At 37.3% G+C, this 19,907-nt stretch overlaps 1 protein-coding gene across 1 annotated transcript; it reads left to right on the forward strand.

Annotated features, from left to right (window-relative positions):
* The first annotated feature begins 17,820 nt into the window (after positions 1 to 17,820).
* LOC104224970 (dof zinc finger protein DOF5.7-like) lies at positions 17,821 to 19,307 on the forward strand. The gene has a single exon (XM_009776708.2). It carries the CDS (start codon positions 18,060 to 18,062, stop codon positions 18,954 to 18,956), a length of 897 nt encoding a protein of 298 aa, XP_009775010.1. The 5' UTR covers positions 17,821 to 18,059; the 3' UTR covers positions 18,957 to 19,307.
* Positions 19,308 to 19,907: the final 600 nt, after the last annotated feature.

Genomic DNA, 19,907 nt, shown 5'->3' on the forward strand with positions numbered 1-19,907 from the left:
AGATAAGTTCTTTCTTTCCTTTTCCCCAGCATTTATTTAGAAAGATTTCTTCTTTTTCTATCTTTTGAAATCATCACTTTTTCATTTCTTGGTCTAAAGACTTTATCTCCCCAGCAGTTTGTTTTTGAAAAGGATTTTCAGAGCTTATTATTACCAGTCGCCAAGATGGTGCAAAAACACAATATGGATAGGACGGGCCAAAGATAAGGCGACAAAGCGAAAGGAAGTTTGTCGCAAGACCAAATGATGAATGAGTCTAGATTCCAAAAGGACCAAATTTCCAGGGGAAGTTGGAGAAAAACAGAAAAAACAACAGTTGAAAAGTTATGAATCAAATTCCAAGAGGATCCCCAACAGATTTGCGAGATGCGGAACAACTCCGACAGATTATCGACCAAGTTCCGCGATGGTTGGACAACACAGAGCGGGGAAGGAAGAGAAAAGAAAAACCATCCCCAGCAGGAATATCATCCCCAACAAGTTTTGTAATAAAACGCAAAGCAGGGAAAGGGAAAGGGGGAAAAACCATCCCCAACAGGAGTGGCATGACCATTCACCATGTTTTAAACTAACAAAATTTTTGTCTTTGATTTGAAGCAGGGACAGGAAATGTTATAGATGATGAAAAGACATCATGATACAAGAAAGATTGTCAAACTGGGGCAGAAAGTTTTCTTTCATTTTGAAATATTTCCAGGAAGTCCGGTACCCACTTAGGGAAGGAGCAAGATAGCACAAGTTTGGGGAAAAATGGTATCCCAGCAGTTTGTGAAAGAAGGCCAAACAAGTTTTAAAGGAAGCAATCTCGGAAGGAAGATAACGCAAGTCTTAAGGGAAGTAGTTCCAGTGGAAGGAAAGCACCAACTTTAAGGGAAGTAGTCTTTGAAGGAGGTATTATCTCTAAATGGTTTACTGAAGTCAGGAGCCCGCATGGAGAATAGAGGTGTTATGTCTTTAAGAAGCAGTGAAGTCAGGAACCCACCTGGAGAATGGAGGTGTTATATTTTTTAAGTCATAATTGGAGTCAGGAGCCCGCCTGGAGAATGGAGGTATTATATTTTTAAAAAGTTGTTGAAGTCAGGAACCCGCCTGGAGAATGGAGGTGTTATGTTTTTAAGAAATTGTCGAAGTCAGGAGCCCGCCTGGAAAATGGAGGTATTATCTCTAAATTGTTTATTGAAGTCAGGAGCCCGCCTGGAGAATGGAGGTGTTATGTCTTTAAGAAATAGTCGAAGTCAGGAGCCCGCCTGAAAAATGGAGGTGTTATATTTTTGAATTGCTGTTGAAGTTAGAAGCCCACCTAGAGAATGGAGGCCGCTTCATCTTTAAATTGCTGTAGAAGTCAGGAGCCTGCCTGTAAAATGGAGGTTGTTATAATTTTAAGTCAAAGAAGTCAGGAGCCCGCCTGTAGAACGGAGGTTGTTACAATTTCAAGTCGAAGTCAGGAGCCTGCCTGTAGAACGGAGGTTGTTATAATTTTAAGTCAAAGAAGTCAGGAGCCCGCCTGAAAAATAGAGGTGTTATATTTTTGAATTGCTGTTGAAGTCAGGAGCCCACCTGGAGAATGGAGGTCGCTTCATCTTTAAATTGCTGTAGAAGTCAGGAGTCCGCATGTAAAACGGAGGTTGTTATAATTTTAAGTCAAAGAAGTCAGGAGCCCGCCTGTAGAATGGAGGTTGTTATAATTTTAAGTCGAATAAGTCAGGAGCCCTCATATAGAATGAAGTTTGTTAAATTTTAAGTTGATGAGGTCAGGAGCCCGCCTGTAGAATAGAGGTTGTTACAATTTCAAGTCGAAGTCAGGAGCCCGCCTATAGAACGAAGGTTGTTATAATTTTAAGTCATAGAAGTCAGGAGCCCGCCTGTAGAACGGAGGTTGTTATAATTTTAAGTCGAAGAAATCAGGAGCCCGCCTGTAGAATGAAGGTTGTTAAATTTTAAGTTGATGAGGTTAGGAGCCCGCTTGTAGAACGGAGGTTGTTACAATTTCAAGTCGAAGTCAGGAGCCCGCCTGTAGAATAGAGGCCGTTAAATTTCAAATTGCTGAAGAAGTCAGAAGCCCGCCTGTAGAATGGAGGCCGTTAAATTTCAAATTGCTGAAGAAGTCAGAAGCCCGCCTGTAGAACGGAGTTTGTTATATTTGAAGTTGATGAAGTCAGGAGCCCGCCTGTAGAACAAAGGAGTACGCATTCAAGTTGAAGTCAGGAGCCTGCCTGCAGAACAGAGGAATACATTTCAAGATCAAGCCAGAAGTCAGTAATGTGGAGGGTTACAACAAAAATACCCCCAGCATGAATCCTATTTCAGAAATCAGAAAGAAGACTACAGGAGCAAGTCGGAGATAGATAAGATTTTGTAAATCCTAGTTTAAGTCTAGCTTCTTGTTTTCTTTTGGCACGGTGTAATAAGGAGATCGAAAAGCAGTAGCAATAGCATGCAGCAGCAGTAACAGCAAAAATGCAGTCCCATGGTAGTCCCAGCTACCAAAACTTCCCGAACTACATTAACCTGATTTCCTTTTAGCCAGGGATATGTAGGAAACCTGTGAAGCAAAGGTTCCGTTAAATCTTTTCAAAAATGCTTCGCACGGAGTATTCCAACGAGCAAAAATCGCTCGTATCCGCTCACTTTATCTTTGCACGAAAACTCTTTGTGTTTTCGGACAAAGAGGGGCAGCTGTGAGCACGTGATTTTTGCCCTGCAAGAACTACTCCCACAAAAATTCAAAAAAAAATAGTTGTGTTGTTTGTGATTTATTTGTATTTTGTCTGTGCATGTTTATTTCTACTTTAATTAAGAAAAATACAAAAATATGTTTGCATGTGTATTTAGGATTTAATTTTACAATTTAGGAATTAATTAAACAATCAAGTTTGTTTTACAAAATGGAAAAATCACAAAAATATGTACTTTGCATTTAATGTCCGAATTGTGTGATTTTATCTTTATTTGATGTTTAATTTCGTGTGATAGCTATTATTAAGAGTTAATGTTTTAGTTAATTATCGATTTTATAATTTAATTAGGATTTTTAGTTGAAAAGGAATTTAAAGAAAATGAAAGAAAAAGAAGAAAAGAGTGAAAATCGGATTGGGCCCTTATTTTTGGACAAAATAATCAGGCCCAAATCACCCATTTACCAGGTTCAGTTGGCCTGGCCAGAGACGTCTTAAAATGACGTCGTTTGGTCACTCTTAATCAAGGTCGTTGGATTAAATCGATCCAACGGTTGAGATTCAATCTCCCTTACCCATTTTTGACCCAACCCGGACCGCCCCAGTACTACTCCAAACGACACCGTGCCTATCAAGTGAATTGATCCAGGCCGTTGATCGTGCTTGATCCAACGACCAGGATTAAAACACCACCTCCGTATATATTCCTAAATCCTACCCCGCCCCCTAAACCAAACCCCCCCTCACCTCTTCATCTCTCAGCTCCAGAGATCAAACAGATCCTCCGCCTTCAACCACCGTGCTTCGCCCACCGGAAATCGCCTCACGGCGGTTCCGGTGGTCCAAACGACCCCATCTTTTCACCACTGATTCCCCTCGACCTCCCCATTCCGAACCCTAACTCTTATCCCTCGAATGCCAGCCGTGTGCTTCGAATATTAGATCGAAAATCAAGCTGGAACCCTATCTCGTCTAATAGCCTCCAATTTTACACCACAGCTTCCCCAAGACTTCCTCGTTCCAGTCCCACGCTCAGTTTTCTTCGAATCACCCCCGAGCTCCTCGAATCTTAGATCAAAGGAATCGACCCAAACCCTAATCCGTTCAAATGCCACCAAACTCACACCCTGTGATCTCCTGGACCCCCTCACCATGAATCCCTGATCGACTCTTTTCAAATCATCGTGGGGTAGCGCGGATTCCAGATCGAAGTTAGGAAGGCCAGGTTCAATAAATTTTGAGCCAGAGACTGACTTTAGCCATGCTGTTTTCCTTCGAAAACACATGGTTAAAGTCCGTCTCGGCTTTAAAATGGGAAGAGCCTCGAGTTTTTTTATCGAGTTGTGATTTGGGTAAGTCTTTTACGTTCAGTTTTGATTGTTCGCTCTTGCAGTTCCGTTTGTTTACTTTGTCCCTTCCTCTTCTATAAATTGGCATGAATTTCCCATTTGAATTATGGTCAGTAGTCTAAGGTCCAAACTTGGGCCAGTCTGCGAGTTGAATTTGTCAAGAACTGGTTTAATTTGTGTCTGTTTAGTTTGGTCAAGTTTAGGCTACCAATATTTTTGTCGTTGTGATCCCTTAATCAGTGATGTTAGCCTGTACAATAGACCTAATGCTTAGGAAATGGTTCGTGATTGTCTAAACCTAGACTAGTGCTATTAATCAGGTTTTGTTTCATGACATTTGCTTTGCCTCATCTCTAATTGCAGTCTCATATTGATAGTAGTTGGGTTTAGCCAAATTGTTGTGAATTAAAACTTATTCTATAGTGTGTGATTCCCTTTGTTTGTAATTCATGCTATTGATTACCTGCCTAGTTGGTCATCAGGAGGTCTACTGGTCTTTCCAATCTGATGTTTTGTAATATGTCCAGTTGAGTTAGGATTCAGTTGTTAGGATTTTGATAGTTTGAACTGGTTATAGCTGAAAGGTTCAATGCAGAGTGAAAGGGATTGGGTAGGACAGTAATTTCAGGGACTTTAGGAGGGTATTTTAGGATATAAAAGGTTTGAAAATGGATTAAGATGAATGGGCTGACAGTAGGGTACTAAAGTACTATTAAACTAATGCAATTATTTAGTAATAGTGGGGAACAAACATAATAGCATGGGGAGACCTAAGGGAATTTAATTAAAGTATGCACTACCCATAACCATTGAATAAAATAAAGAAAAGACAAGGGTTAATGTGGGACAAAACAGACCTTAGTGGAGTTCTAGAGAAGATGATGGGAAAAAATGTTTGATTAATGGGTTTAAATGCTCCTAAGAGCTGGAAAAAGGATAAAAAAAGATTGGCTATAAAGGAGAGGGGTCTGGACAGTAATAAGGGGGGATAAGAGAGAGGTATTCTGAGAGGTTTAGGAGTTCCTGAAGGATTCAGTTTTGAAACTAAGTCTGAGAGTTTGAAAAAAGAAGAAAAAATAGGAAAGGATTGAAAGTTACTGTTCCATTGGTTCTTAGTTGGATTTGGAGTCTTAAACACTGATTCATGCTCTCTGTTGCCTACTGAATCTACTCTTGAAGTCTATTGGTCTACTTTCTGGTTTAAACTCAAGTTCTATTAGGCTTACTTTGGGTGTTTGTGTTGCTATTGGTATTGCTGGAGCTTTAACTGGTTTTCCTGATTTATTCCTGGGTTGCATTTTGGTCCTTCTGGTACCACATTGGGTCACTTTCAAGCTGTTGGTTATCTGTTGTTGTTTGTTGTTGCTGTGTTGTTACTGCTCTGCTGATTCTCATCTTCCTCTTCTTATATTTTCAAATGCCAGGTACACTATTGCATCCTTCGAATGGCTGTAGGCTGAAAATGTGCGGAAATAATGCTATATGAAGAAGTGAAGCTTGTTTCTGATTTAACCTCTCTTTGAGTTGTGTGTTTAAATTCTACACTCACTGATGATATAGATCCCTATTAGTCTATAATAGTTGGACTGAAATTAAGTTGTATGAGTTTCTCCTGTTGTTTAAAAACATAGTTCATACTACTACATGTGGGCATCTATGAAGTTAGGAACGAGCTTAATGGACTGTTAAAATCAATCGGAAGCTATAGTTGTTAGATTATATTCTGTTAGTTTTGAGTATTTAGCTTGCACACCATTTGATAATTCAGATATCACTGCAACAATTGAAAAGAAGAGAAGATTGTAAATGTGACTAGCATTGTTAGATAGCACCAGTCGTAGGCGTCAATTATGATTTTAGCATTTCTGATTGTGTTGTTCTACTGTTAAATAATCACAGATTTCTCAAAATAATTGGTAATATTTCACTAGTTTTGAAGCAGGAACATGTAATTCAAATTAAGGGTACTGGTTGCCCGGATTGACGTTAATAAAGGCAGTGTTAAACCAAATTGGACTTGATGCATGATATAAGCCATATCTTATGTGCAAATAACGAATAGTAGAATGAGTAGGAGTAATATTCACGTTTTATTCATGTAACTGATGCTGTGGAGATTTGACTTCGGGCCCTGCCCTCAGTCGTTGTTTAATTGGGCTCACATTTGGGCCCAAGCTGGCGTTTGTACTGATTTCTTACACGGACTGTAGAAAGGCCCAAAACCGTTGAATGATTTGAATTCATGTGCCCATGAACCCCAGTTATAACAAACCTTATTGTACCGGACTTTGTGAATTAAGTTGATTGGGTAGGATTTCTTTTTCTTTTAGAGATAAATAAAAATAGAAAAAATGTAGTCGCTTTAGGATTGTTCTTTTAAAATAAACGAGATAAGCCTCGCCTAGTAAAACTCACAGATTGCGGGGCCCTCACGATTGTATATATTGATTACTTAGAACTCGGGATCGGCCGCTTAGCGAATTTCACGGCCTTCTTCCCAAAATAACAGCGCGTTAGTCTCTTTAGGCGCATACTTTAAATAATATTACATTCTTAAACCCGGGTGCACATTTATGTGACCCAAATCCAAATCTCAACGAAATAGAAATTTGTCGATAATCACGGGTACATTGATTGTGACGTGGTTCGAGATGCATTTCCATGACGTTGCAATTCTTTTTTTAAATAATGAATGAGACGGACCTCGACAAACAAAATACATAAGCTGCGGGGCCCTCTATAAGTTTTTGTAAAATTCCTTAGACTTCGGGATGGGCCATTTAGCAAAAGTTCACGGCCTTCCCCAAAATGATAATACGCTAGTCGCTTTAGGCGCGCCTTTAATAATTTACTTTCTTAAACTCGGGTGCACATTTATGTGACGCAAATCCAAATCTCAACGGAGTCGAAATGTGTCGATAACCACGGGTACATTGATGTGACGTAGTTCGAGATACGTTTTCACAACGCTGCAATTCTCTGTTAAAATAATAATGATAATAATAAAAGCGGTTAAAAGTTAAAATTTGCACATAGGTTCATGATTGTATAAAAATCAGATAATTAAGCCGAATATGACAGTTGAGCGACCGTGCTAGAACCACGGAACTCGGAAATGCCTAACACCTTCTCTCGGGTTAACAGAATTCCTTATCCGGATTTCTGGTTCGCGGACTGTTAAACAGAGTCAATATTTTCCTCGATTCGGGATTCAACTGGTGACTTGGGACGCCATGAATCTCCCAAGTGGCGACTTTCAATTTCTTAATATAAATCCCGTTTCGATTGTCCTTTAATTAGAAAAACTCCCTTATACCCTTACATGGGTGTAGGTGAAAAAGGAGGTGTGACAGTGATATAGGGGAAAACATTTACTAGATGAAACTCTCAGGCCGTAATGTTTTACGAAGGCGGGCCAATCTCGGGTCTCCGCTGCATGGGGCAACAGACGGGCTACCCAATCCCTTATACCCACAATAGGGCGGGGTGGACGCCCCATAGCTGCAAACGAAAAGCAAACAAACCCTATAATGAATGAAGAGGAAAAGAAAGAGTAAAATAAGTGGCGACACTTACGAGTCTCGTTCCACCGCTTCGAGAACCTGGCGGGGTCAGAAACAATGTGTTCAGTTTTGACGAAGAAGTACTTATGCCAAAACTTGCGACTTGCTTGGTCGTCGGTCCCAACCACCAGCCCTTTTGTTCCACGGTGCCTCAAATGCACTATAGTGCCCCTATGGAAGCTGGGTGAGAATAGGTGTAAGAGGTCGTGGATAGTAACCTCGCATCCCGCCAACTCCATATACTTTGTCAACAACAGGAGTATCTTAAGCGTGTATGGTGAAAGTTGCGCTGGGCAAACTTGATAGAATCTACAGAACTCTTCCAATAGCAGAAGGAGGGGGAAAGAATGACCAATCACGAAAGGGTACTCATAAAAACGCAATACCCAGGCCTATGGACTTCCACGAAGTCCCTTCCCGCTAGAACCATGTAAACATGTGCGGGGATGTTATACTTTGTACGGAGAGCGTCAATGTGAACTTTTTCCGTTTCAGAGAGCACGGGGGTAGGAGTAAGAGGAGGATCCTTGAGGAAGTCGCTTCGAGACATGAGGTGTCTCGGCAGCAACTCCTCCACAGTGGAAAAACTATCTCCCTCCTCCACCATCATATCTTCACCGCCAGAGGGGAGCGCCACAGACAATGGGGTGGCCTCAGAAACCCCCTCACGAGATCGATGTGTTCTTGGCATTTCTTCGATGAAAAAGGTGTTAAAACAGTAAAGAAGGTTGTGAACGAAGAATGGGAGAAGAAAAAGCAGAAGATTGTTAGAACAAACTCGTAAGGGACGAGAAAGGATAACCAGAAATGAAATGGCCAAGAGTTTTTGAAAAACAAACCCTCCACCTATTTATAGGATTGGGTGGTGCCAGAATCGAAGCGGAAGGGTGCAGAGTGGCACCAAAATCGAAGCGACAAGCCCTCAACCCCTGTCTCGAAAACGCACATAATGATGACGCACGTGGAGATGACGTCATTTCCCGATAAAATACACTATCCGGTGTCTTGCTAAGCACGCCGACTGCCCATTATTGGCCAAGCCGTAACGTAAGGCTGTATTCTGGGCTGGGCCCGGGCCTAAATGGGCTAAACGGACCGGGCCTAATGATCCCGGGCTTTGGCGGGCCGGTCTTTGGCAATTCCGGTCCAAACGGTCCTGATGGGTGGAACCGGCCCATTGTGGGCCTAAGCCCACATGGTCCCGGGCTAAATGGGTCGGGCCCACGGGCCAAAATGGACCTAAGTGATCCGGGCTATTTTTGTTTTGATTTTTTTTATCTAAGGCAATTTCTTGTAAACTATATGTATATACACACTAATATAAATTGCTTATATATATATATATATATATATTTAGTATATATAGTATGTATATATATAGTATATATAGTATGTATATATATTTATATATTGTATGTATATATAATTATATATTCCCCTATATAATATATAGCTTATATATATTATATATACTATATCTATATCTATAATATATATCTACAAATATATATATATATATATATATATATATATATATAGCTTATATATATTGCCTTATATATATAGTTTATATGTATATATATTATATGTATTATATATATATATATATTGCAAAGAAATATTCAAGGGAATGTCTTATAATTTTTATTATTACGACATTAACATCTTTCTTAGTCTTCCTCCCTCCAATGGAATGAGCACAACAAGGTACTAATACCATCATTAAAAGAAAAAAAACTAAGGAAGATGTGCCAAAATACAAGTTACATATTAATCTATGTATTATCTCTAATAAATTTCATAAATCCTTCAAGGTCCGGAGGAATTTTTAGTGGTGGTGGCGGAAAAGAAGCTTGTTCATCACCGCTTCTGGGCGAAGCAACATCCTGCGCAAGTGCCGCTAGCATTTCTTCATAAGCTTTGTCTATCTCCGGTTGTGATTCTGCAAGTCCAAAATTTTTTCTTTCCGAACGGATCCAATCTCTGAAGAGTACTGATTTTTCCAAGCTCTCCCTCATAGACGCTCTATGATCACCGATTTGAAGTCGCGCTCTCCGATGCCACTGTTGAAGCTTGGACACTTAAAATATCTCGAACCATCCTTGAAAGAACTGGATAGTATTTTTGTTTGTCCTTCCACCAGTCCAAAACATCAAAGGAGCCGTCGGGATTCTCTGATTCAAGTCCCTGCGACAAATAAACTTGAAGCTCATTTAGTTGTGAACTATCACCAATATTATCACCTTGAGAGCCCATGAACTCCGTCCAAGCACTAAGGGCTTTTAGGCCCGCAGTTCTTTTAGATGATTGCGAACTAGACGAAGTAGAAGTTGGAACATTTGGTGTAGCATGATCTAAGGCAAGTTGATAAGTATTATAAATTGTTTGAGCATTTATTTTAATTGAGGCTTTTGCATCTCCAAGTGTAGCAAATTCCTCATTTGAAAGTGATAAAGCGTTATAAATTTTTGTGTACCAAAAGTGAGGACCTCCTAATTTCATTGTAGGATTTAACATGGCAGCAACACCAAAAATAGGGGGATAGGGAAAAAATATTTTTTAAACTTATCTTTCATAGAATTAATAGCAAGTTGATAAATTACCCCACCCTCTGAAAATTGAGTAAACAAATTTGCAAGTGCTGCAATATAAACTAAAAAGTTAGAAATAGTAGGATAATATTGCCCAGATAATTCATTTGTAGCAACATGAAATTGTTCTAAAAAGTCTACAAGCATTTTAACATTAGTCCAATCTTAATTTGTAAGGTGCTCATCATCATCATCATCATCACCACCAACACGAGCATTATACGTTGTGTTTATTGGGTTTCTATATTCATATGCAACAACTAAACTTTCATACATGTAATTCCATCTAGTCGGACAAGGTTTAGGAACCCTTCTTTCTCTAAGGCCAAATTCATCACATTTTTTAAAATATTCTCTAAGTCTACTTCTACGGTTTGAATAAAAAAAACAATTAAGAGCCATTTTAACCTTTTCAATTTCCACATTTAAAATTTTCATACCATCACCGACGATTAAATGGTAAATATGACAAATACATCTAACATGAAAAATATTACTAAATGCAGGATTTAGTGTAGTTGCAAGCAAGCCTATAGCATTAGTGTTACTAGAAACATTATCCATTGAAACCGACATTATTTTATTTCTAATGCAAAAATATCTACAAATAACTTCAACTGTGTTAGCAATAAACTTACCTGTGTCGCGTGAATTAATTATTCTATAAGCAATAATGCGCTTTTGCATTATCCAGTCCTCATCAATCCAATGACTTGTAACAGTTAGATAATCACAATTATTACCACTTCTACCAATATCAGTAGTAATAGTAATGTGACAATCTATATGCATAAATAAATAGCGCAAATATTGTTCATATTCATGTTTATATTTATAAATATCGCTCTTTACGGTTGCACGAGGCCATCCTTTATAAGTAGGATTAAAAACTCTTCTAATATAATGCACAAAGTGAAGGTTAGAAGGAAAACTATAGGGTAAATACATCACAGTAACCATTTTTGCCAATTCTTCACGATCTTTATTTGGATCATAATATAAAATGCCACCGGTAACAATGTTAATCCCCGGTTGAACTAGATTTGACCCTGTACTAGGGTTAACCTCAGTAGCTAAACTTCTACCCTCTTGCGCAACTTTCATTTGTAAATATCAAGCCTATCTCTAGGATGTTTCTTTATTATGTGTCTAGTCAAAGTACCCGCACCGCTACGGTCTCCTGTATATTTATGAGCCATCAAAAACCCATAAGTTATACACTTAGCCTTATTTTGTTCTCTTAGTTGAGTAAAAATATTCCAAACAAGAGATGTTTCGGTCCGTTTAGAAGGTTGTCTATTAAAAGTAAGGGTTACTATAGGAGGGTCAGGCGGGGCATCATTTGGATTATTATTAGTTGGGTTATTAACAGGACTAGTAGGTGTATCATCTAAATCTGGTTGCATTTCATCTAAATCATCATTTTCAAAGATAGTTTGATTAGGATAAAGAACATTCATAACTTCATCATTTAATTGTTGACCTGGTGCAACATCAGGGCAAAATTGACTATCGGATAATTGAAAACAAGGGTTATCACTATCAAGAATAACATGTAGAGGAGGACGGGTAACAAGTCTAGGTCGGGGAGCCGCGGGAAGAGTAGTAGCTTGGCGACTAGATTCACCAATTTTAGATTTTCCCTTACCACCAAATATTTTTTTCAAAGAAAAGTCCATATTAATTATAATTACACTAATTAAAACAAACAAAACTATAACATTAAAACTTAAGAGTTGGAACGAGTTTACCGAATTGACGAACAACTTCTTGAAAATTGAATATCGTTAAAGACTTGAAGACTTCAATTCACCAACTAAACAATTTTTCACAAAATTGCAATAATAAAGTAAGCAATCATAGAAGAAAATTAGAGAGAGATTGATGAATTTGTGAGTAAAAATAAAAGAATGAGGGAGTATTTATAGTTGAGAATAGGGAAAAAGTGTAATTATAAAAAATTTGGGGTTAAAACAAAGTTTGGGGGCCAAATGACTATTTTTTTAAAAGCCAAACGGCTAAAATTGCAGGCCAACGGCTAGTTTTTAAATTTCAGACCGTTGGCCTTTTTTTTAAAAATAGCCGTTGGGCCCGGTTGAACCTGCCAGGCTCGCCTGCCAGTCCCGGGCTAAACGATCCCGGGCTCGCGGTCTATTTGGTGAGAACCGGCCCATAGTGGGCTTTTAGGACCGTTAGGGACCGGCCCATTTGAACCGGCCCGTTTGCTAGCGGTCCCGAGCCATTCCCGGGCTGAGCTCGGCCCACAATACACCCTTACTGTGTCGTAAGACCAAATTTCTCCATAAGAGCGAGTGGTGTCCGCTTATCGAGGACGCACCAAGTTGCAACCTCGACAAGCGGAGGGACTAACTGTATGTGTCCAAATTTGGACGACTACGACTGTTGATGAGTACGACAAGCGACGAGATCCTCGTAGCTCGACATCCTGCAAGGGACGACAGACGAGCGAATAAAAAACTGTACGACCTTTGCAGTAGTGTAGGTCCATTAGGGGGCATTAGGAATATTCGTTCGAATATTCTCTATGATTTGTCTTTTAGGATTTAGAAGGGGTTTGTCCCTTATATATATTGCGTAAAGACAACCTTGGAGGGGGCTTCTTCTGATTTTTCCAACTAAGAACACTTGCTGTAAACACTTGCTTACAAAACGATTAATATCAGTATTGTTCGATCATTCTTGAGAAAGTCAAGAAATATTATCCTTTGTATTCATCCCGTATATCTTTTGTTCTAGAGATTATTATACTTAGCTAAGATTTGCCCCTTCATTTTCTTTAATTGATTTGTTCGAAAAGATACCAATATCTTTTTAGTCAAAAAAGTATCTCCGTTTTACTACTTTTAATAAAATGAATTGTTAGGGCCTGGATCACCACTCATTTAAAATGATAATCTTGGATAAATATTTATCTGTCATCCATTGTTTATATCAAATCATACTAATTTACCATGATTAAGTCATGAAATAAGTTGAGCATGCATATTAATTACCTTATAATTTAGTTATGCGAGTATATTACATACATGTGTCATATATTTATTGGGTTGGTGCAAAAACAAAGAGTGCGGATAAATTAACTTTTGAAGAATTAACTTAAATAACCGCCTACCTAGGCGCTTAAACTTAAAATAGCTGATGAATGTATAATCCATATATAATATGTGCATAATCGTGTATAGTCATTGTATAAGTTATATATACTAACTAGAAAAAATAAATAGTAAATTTGACCCGGCTATTTTTGTAAAGATCTCTAAATTTTTATTATTGGTACTGCTCATAAAATTTAGCTTAAATGTATATTACAAGCCTTCTTTAAATTATTAAACCTTGTGTCCAATCAAACACAACCGTCATATAAAATGGGACTCAGGAGGTATAATATTGAGTTATGGAAGGATCGTAAAATCCGATGTATTATTAACTATGTTGAAATGTCAAGAACAGACTTGGAAGATGGAGAGACCACTGGTCTTTTTAAATGTCTTTTATGGTACAAAACTACAAATTTATTCGATGGTTGGTAAACTCTCACGAGATTCACGTTTTAGCTCAGATATTTAGCTTTCAAGTCGAGAAACAGTAATCTTTATAGTTTTGTGTTTAGCTTTCCGTAAAGACGCGAAGCGAATTCAAAGTGGTGTTTTACGTCAGATGTGAACTCTACTTTTAACAGCCATCCTTCCTTACATGAAGTTCTAGCAAGTCGCATAACTTATTTCCGGAGAAATTAACACATTTTGGGCCAAAATTTTCGTGTTATCTTTTTCAGATAAATATAAGTTGAAAAATAAGCGGTAATATTGAATAGAAATGCAATAATACATTTCTAAGCATGATCTTTTGAGCGCGACTTATCATAGAGAATCACCACGTTGCTTCGACATAGGGCAAAAATATATTTTAATTCAAAAATGTAAAATTAACATTCTTCTATGCAAACCTGCTCTCTGTCGTTGAAACTGATTTTACCACGTAAATCAAGGGTGTGGTCGTATCTGATTATATCGGTAGGTGATTTATTGTTTTTCTATCTATCCAAATTTTTATAGATAGAATTATCTACTGATATATGTGGTGACTGAAAATAATGGCTATCAAATAAGATAGTGTAGATGCACAAACAAACCCAACACTACGGTTAAAAGGGAAAAACTAGTTCCACCCCTTCTATTAGGTGATCAATCAAGAGCAAATTAATTAACTATAGTGTAATCTTAAAGATCTTATGTCGATTACATTGTGGAATTTGGGTCGTAAATGCTTTATATGATTTGGTATCATGATGATGCCCACCCACGAGTCACACGTGTGAACGTGTGGCACGATAATCATATACTATTAATTACTAATTAATTATCTCCAAACAGAATATATAGGGGATAAGACTCATTATAAGAGGAAGAAAGATTAGATGGAGGATTAGCTTGGTTAGGGTTGCAATTGGAAAATATAATGCTTAAAGTTTCGTGGGGCACCGCAAATTGTATTGGCGGGCCGTGCATCTACTTTACACGTATTTCCAAGCAATAAGTGCTTTACACTTGTAATGATGATTGTTCCTCTATAATTGCATATCAGGCACAAAGCCCTCAATTAGGATTCTTTTAGAAACTTGATTGCTATCATCATTCTAGATTCTTGGCTCTTCCCAAATTATCACTTTCTTACCCCAAAAACAACAAAACCCGTAGTATTAGTGAAAATAGACTCGCTAGCTACATGAGTCTCAAATGGCGGCACGTATCAGCGAAATTATAAGAAATGTGAAGAATAACAAATAAAGATGAGATGTGAAACACCCTAGGGATTGAATATATTCGTATCGTACCTATTAATTTCAGAACTGATCATCAAAAAATAGCCCCAGATCGGGTACAGAAAAATAGCTCATAATTATAAATGATGAAAGAATCAATTAATCACGGATTACATGAGATTTACCATCATTACGCCATCAGTTATAAATCAATTATGTAACGTACAATAAATGCAATATATATTGTAACAGGCTGAACAAGGCAATCAATTATGAAATTGACTCAACAGGCATGAGATTGACTCAACAAGCACGAGATTAATTCAATATGTATGGAATTGACTCAACAGGTACGAGATAGACTCAACAGTTATAGAATTAACTCATCAGTTATGGAATTAACTCATCAGTTATGGAACTCCAACATTTATTTAGTTGGTATAAGTCTTCCAAAAGTAACGAATGAATTGAGTAAATGTTTATAATGGACTCATAATTCAAAGAGAATGGCTACTTAGATTTAGCCCTATAAATAAACACACTTTACCATCATTGTAATCATCTAATTTTTCTTCTCTACAATTCTATTCATTATAATTCATAGCAACTTGCTCCCAAGTTTGCCATAATTCGGCTCATCAAGCTCTTTTCGGCTCATCAGCCTATCAAGGATCATCCAATAAGACTTATTTCTTCCTTGCTTTATTTTTATTATATTATCTGTCATTAGATTTATTTTTACTTCTCTATCACGTTGTATTAGCAAATATTTGTATCTTTCGAATGAATCAGTTGCTTGTGATCCATCATATAAAATTAATTGCTTTGACCTTGAAAATTATTTTTTGAGTTAAACATGAGTGTAATCCTACAAGTGGAGACTGGAGAGTGTAGTGTATACGCATACCTTACCTCTACCTTCAGGAAGGCAGAGATGATATTTCCGGTAGACCCTCGGCTTAGGAAAGGAAAACTGAAGGGCAACAACAAGCACACCAATCAGAAAATCGTAGGAAAAAAATACCAAACTAACACTAGGTACTGCAATCGGAAAGCTGAAATAAAAACAACAACAAGTAATAACAGAAGTTAAAGAATACGAAAATACACAAATGACGCTAAGCCATGTACTAAAGCTATGGTTACAGACAAGGATAACACTAGGCTATCAAACCTTTTACCTTTATTCTCAACCTCCATACCTTCCAATCCATGGTCATGTCCTCAGTAAGCTAGAGCAACGCCATACCCTGCCTAATTTAATCACCTTTTCTTGATACTCCTTCGGCTTGCCTCTACCCCTCCTTAGATCCTCCAAGGCCAGCCTCTCACGCCTCCTCACCGGTGTATCTGTGTCTCTCCTCTTCACATACTTGAACTATCTAAGTCTCGTCTCCCACATCTTGTCCTCCACGGAGACCACGCCTACCTTATCCCGAATAATTTCATTTCTAATTACCACTTTCATACCCTAAATTAAATTATTACTAGTATACCTATCTATTATGAAGATGGATTGCAAAGCACATGAGCACCGCGCTACTGCTGTCGGGCACTATTTGAATAGCTCCGCTAAGGCGCTGAGTGTAGCTACTTGAAGATCTTCCAACTTTTCTTAATCCCAACTAGGCAATTATGAAACATGCTACATTGACGTACGTGGAACCATAACCAGTTAAACGATTAAGATTCAGGAAATAGGTAAACTAATTCTCTTGTCATATGAGAAAATAGAGAATTCTTACATGGGTAGGGAGTGGCTAACTTTATTAGCGAGTCCCGGACCGACGTGAATTCAAATTAGTTGGTTCATGATTATACCTGATGATTAATTCAAAGAAAAAAAGCTACAATTTTTTCAGATTATACCATGTCAAATGTGGTGTTCCTAAAGCGCATTGTTTAACTTTTAAGAAGTACTGCTCAACTTTTATTTTATATGGTATTTCTCTCTTGTAGGAATGACATGACATATTGAATATCATAAGATAATAAGATTTTTTGGTATGTTATATGCGCCCTCCGTTCTATTTTTTGTGGTATCATTCCAAGTAGGATGAACAAAATTTTTAGTTTTGATCATGAAATTACATTTAGATTCTTCAAGTTTTTAAAAATAAAATTTACACATTTGAAAACTACATAAAATATATTATACATCATACTCCCTCCGGTCTTTTTTATTTTATTTATCATGGTTACTAAAAATAATTGGTTCAAAATACTTGTCAGTTTAGAAAATCAAGATATAATTAATTATTTTTCCATATTTACCCTTATTCTAATAAGTGAAGAGAAAAATTGATGCGGTTAAATTAAGAGTAGTATTATATTTAGACAAAAAAAACAAATAAAATATTTAATATTTTCTTAAAGGACATGTAAAAGGAAATATGACAAGTAATATAAACCGAAGGAGTAATAATTTGTAATTTAAATATTTATAAATTATTTAAGAAAAATATGGTCAAAGAACAACTTTGTACACTCCCCAAATAATAATATTGCCACATAAATTGAAACATAAAAAATATTATTTAATTAATACCTGAAAAGGTTTTTTTTTTTTTCTTAGATACATATCTAGTCAAACACGATCATGGAAAATAAATGAAATACTTTATCTAGTGGATGAACATATGATAATACCGACGAATTAGCAGACAAGATTTTGCATGCATAAGCAGCATATAACATAATCAATTTTTCATTTAACGTTTTTCCAACGATCATTTAAGAAGGGTCCATTTTCACTTCACTTCAAAAAGCACTAGTTACAGATACATTCCAAAAAAATCACAAATTGTTGTCAGTTAAGTTGTGCCCCCTCTCTTTATAGAGTTTCTATATATTTATGCCCGCCTATCATTCTACTCTCCATCCTTTCGCACCCTCAAAAGCATACTTATTCTCTTTCTCTCTCTATATCTCTCATTCGCATATATCAGTACCACAATATTATATTCTAGCTTTCCCATTTCGAAAAGATCAGTAAAAGCATTAATCCAATCTAATTTTCTTTTCTCTCGCTTTTTTCCCCTTTTGTTCTTTCCGACTGTAATCAAAGTGTGAAATATATTACCAAAAAGCAAAAAAAGATGATTCAAGAGCTTTTCGCAGGAAATACTACCCTTATAGGAGGAGGAGGGGAAAATATTTCAAAGCAATCCAATACTCCTTCCTCCTCTCCTCTTTCTTCTACTTCTAATTCCTCAACCTTAACCACAAATATTCCTGCAGCAGCAAATGCTAGCTCATCTTCAAACTCAGAAAGCATTAGATGTCCACGTTGTGATTCCCCAAACACTAAGTTTTGTTACTATAACAACTACAACTTAACTCAGCCTCGTCATTTCTGCAAGACTTGTCGCCGTTACTGGACTAAAGGTGGTGCGTTACGTAACGTTCCTATTGGTGGTGGCTGCAGAAAAAACAAGAATACTAACATGTCTACTACCTCCGCGGCAAAATCAAGTGCTGCAAAGTTGAAAGCTTCACTTCCAAGCTTTCTTGGAGGGCTCGAACACGAAATCTCTAATTCGAACCCTTTTCTTTTTTCCTCACCTCAAAATCAATATCCTCTTATTTCCATTTTGAGAGGAAATCATCAAAACCTAAGTTTTAATGCTGACACCTGCCACTTCCCAAATTCTGTTGCGGTTAAGGAAGAGGGAAAATCAATTGGTGTGAATTCATATAATCAGCTTCCTAATTCTCTCGGTTTTTGCAGTAATTTGTGGAAAAATAACCAGCAAAATGGTTCTATAATTGGCGAAATTCAAAGCTCAGGACTTCAAGAGCTATATCAAAGACTCAAAGCGTCAACGAGTCGGTGCTATCCTGATCACGCGCCGTCACTTTTTGGAAATACGGCATCATCGTCGTCAATGATTTTGGAGTCAGCTCCGGTGGGTGCTGGAGGAGAATTGGGTTTCTGGAACCCTAGCATTTCCACATGGTCGGATCTGCAGACAGCAAATGGTGCATATTTTTAAGGAACTAAGCGTTACAAATTTACTCCTAGTACTTTCCTTTCTCATTTTTATAACCTAGCTAGGGTTTTGAATGGGGCATCTTGTGTTATAGTATAGCATATAGTCTTCGGATACTTGGACATGGTTGTGGGTTAGTACTTTTTTTTGGTTGTTGTTCCTATATATTTAATGTTTGTGTGTGATCTGGCGTGTTTCATCTCTGAGGATGTACCAAAATGCAAGAGCTTGCTGATGAATTGGCCTACTTCTTAGAGCTTTCATTTCTTACAACAAGCGAGTCTGACAAAATCTTCAATTTGTCAAGAACTGTGAATTGTACTACTACAATGTTTATTATCCATTCTTCTACAAGTACTTCCCTTTACCTTGTTTATTACTTCGCTCTAAAAAAAAATATTGTATTTATAGTCATACAAATATTATGACACAGTTCAAAATTACAAATTTTAAAAATTTGTAATCGCATAAACTTTATGGTATATTTAGGAACATAAATTTTAAAAAAAAAAATTCTTAAATTTTGTGTTGAATAAACTATACTCTATAGTACTATCTATTTTACTGTCAAAGTAAGATGGGAATATGGAAATTAAATTTAGAAAGTTTAGAAAAAGAAAAGAAAGCACTACTCCTAAAAGTATTTCGGGAGAATGAATGAGTTGGTGAGAAGAATATATCTTCTCGATTGACGCAAAACTTTCTTGGATTTTTTGTGGTGCTACTAGTACTAACATACTTTTGTGGATCGCATGTGTTGTGAGTGGCCTGGTCAAGACAGGTTAATGAGTATCTGTGAAGATTCTTTACTTAGTGAATCAAGGTTAAAGAAGCTATGTAAACAGTCTCTCCTTATACAGCAATTTGAATAGAAAAGTTTTCAGAAGGATTCCACATGCAGCTTTATCACTTTATGTAAGACAGTGTCATTGCCTACCACTAGCTAGACAACCA

Source organism: Nicotiana sylvestris, chromosome 2, assembly GCF_000393655.2.
Source record: "Nicotiana sylvestris chromosome 2, ASM39365v2, whole genome shotgun sequence".
NCBI classification, from domain to species: domain Eukaryota; kingdom Viridiplantae; phylum Streptophyta; class Magnoliopsida; order Solanales; family Solanaceae; genus Nicotiana; species Nicotiana sylvestris.

Coding starts and splice junctions, on each gene's coding strand:
- LOC104224970 (XM_009776708.2), top strand. CDS start 18,060: ATGATTCAAGAGCTTTTCGCAGGAAATACTACCCTTATAGGAGGAGGA.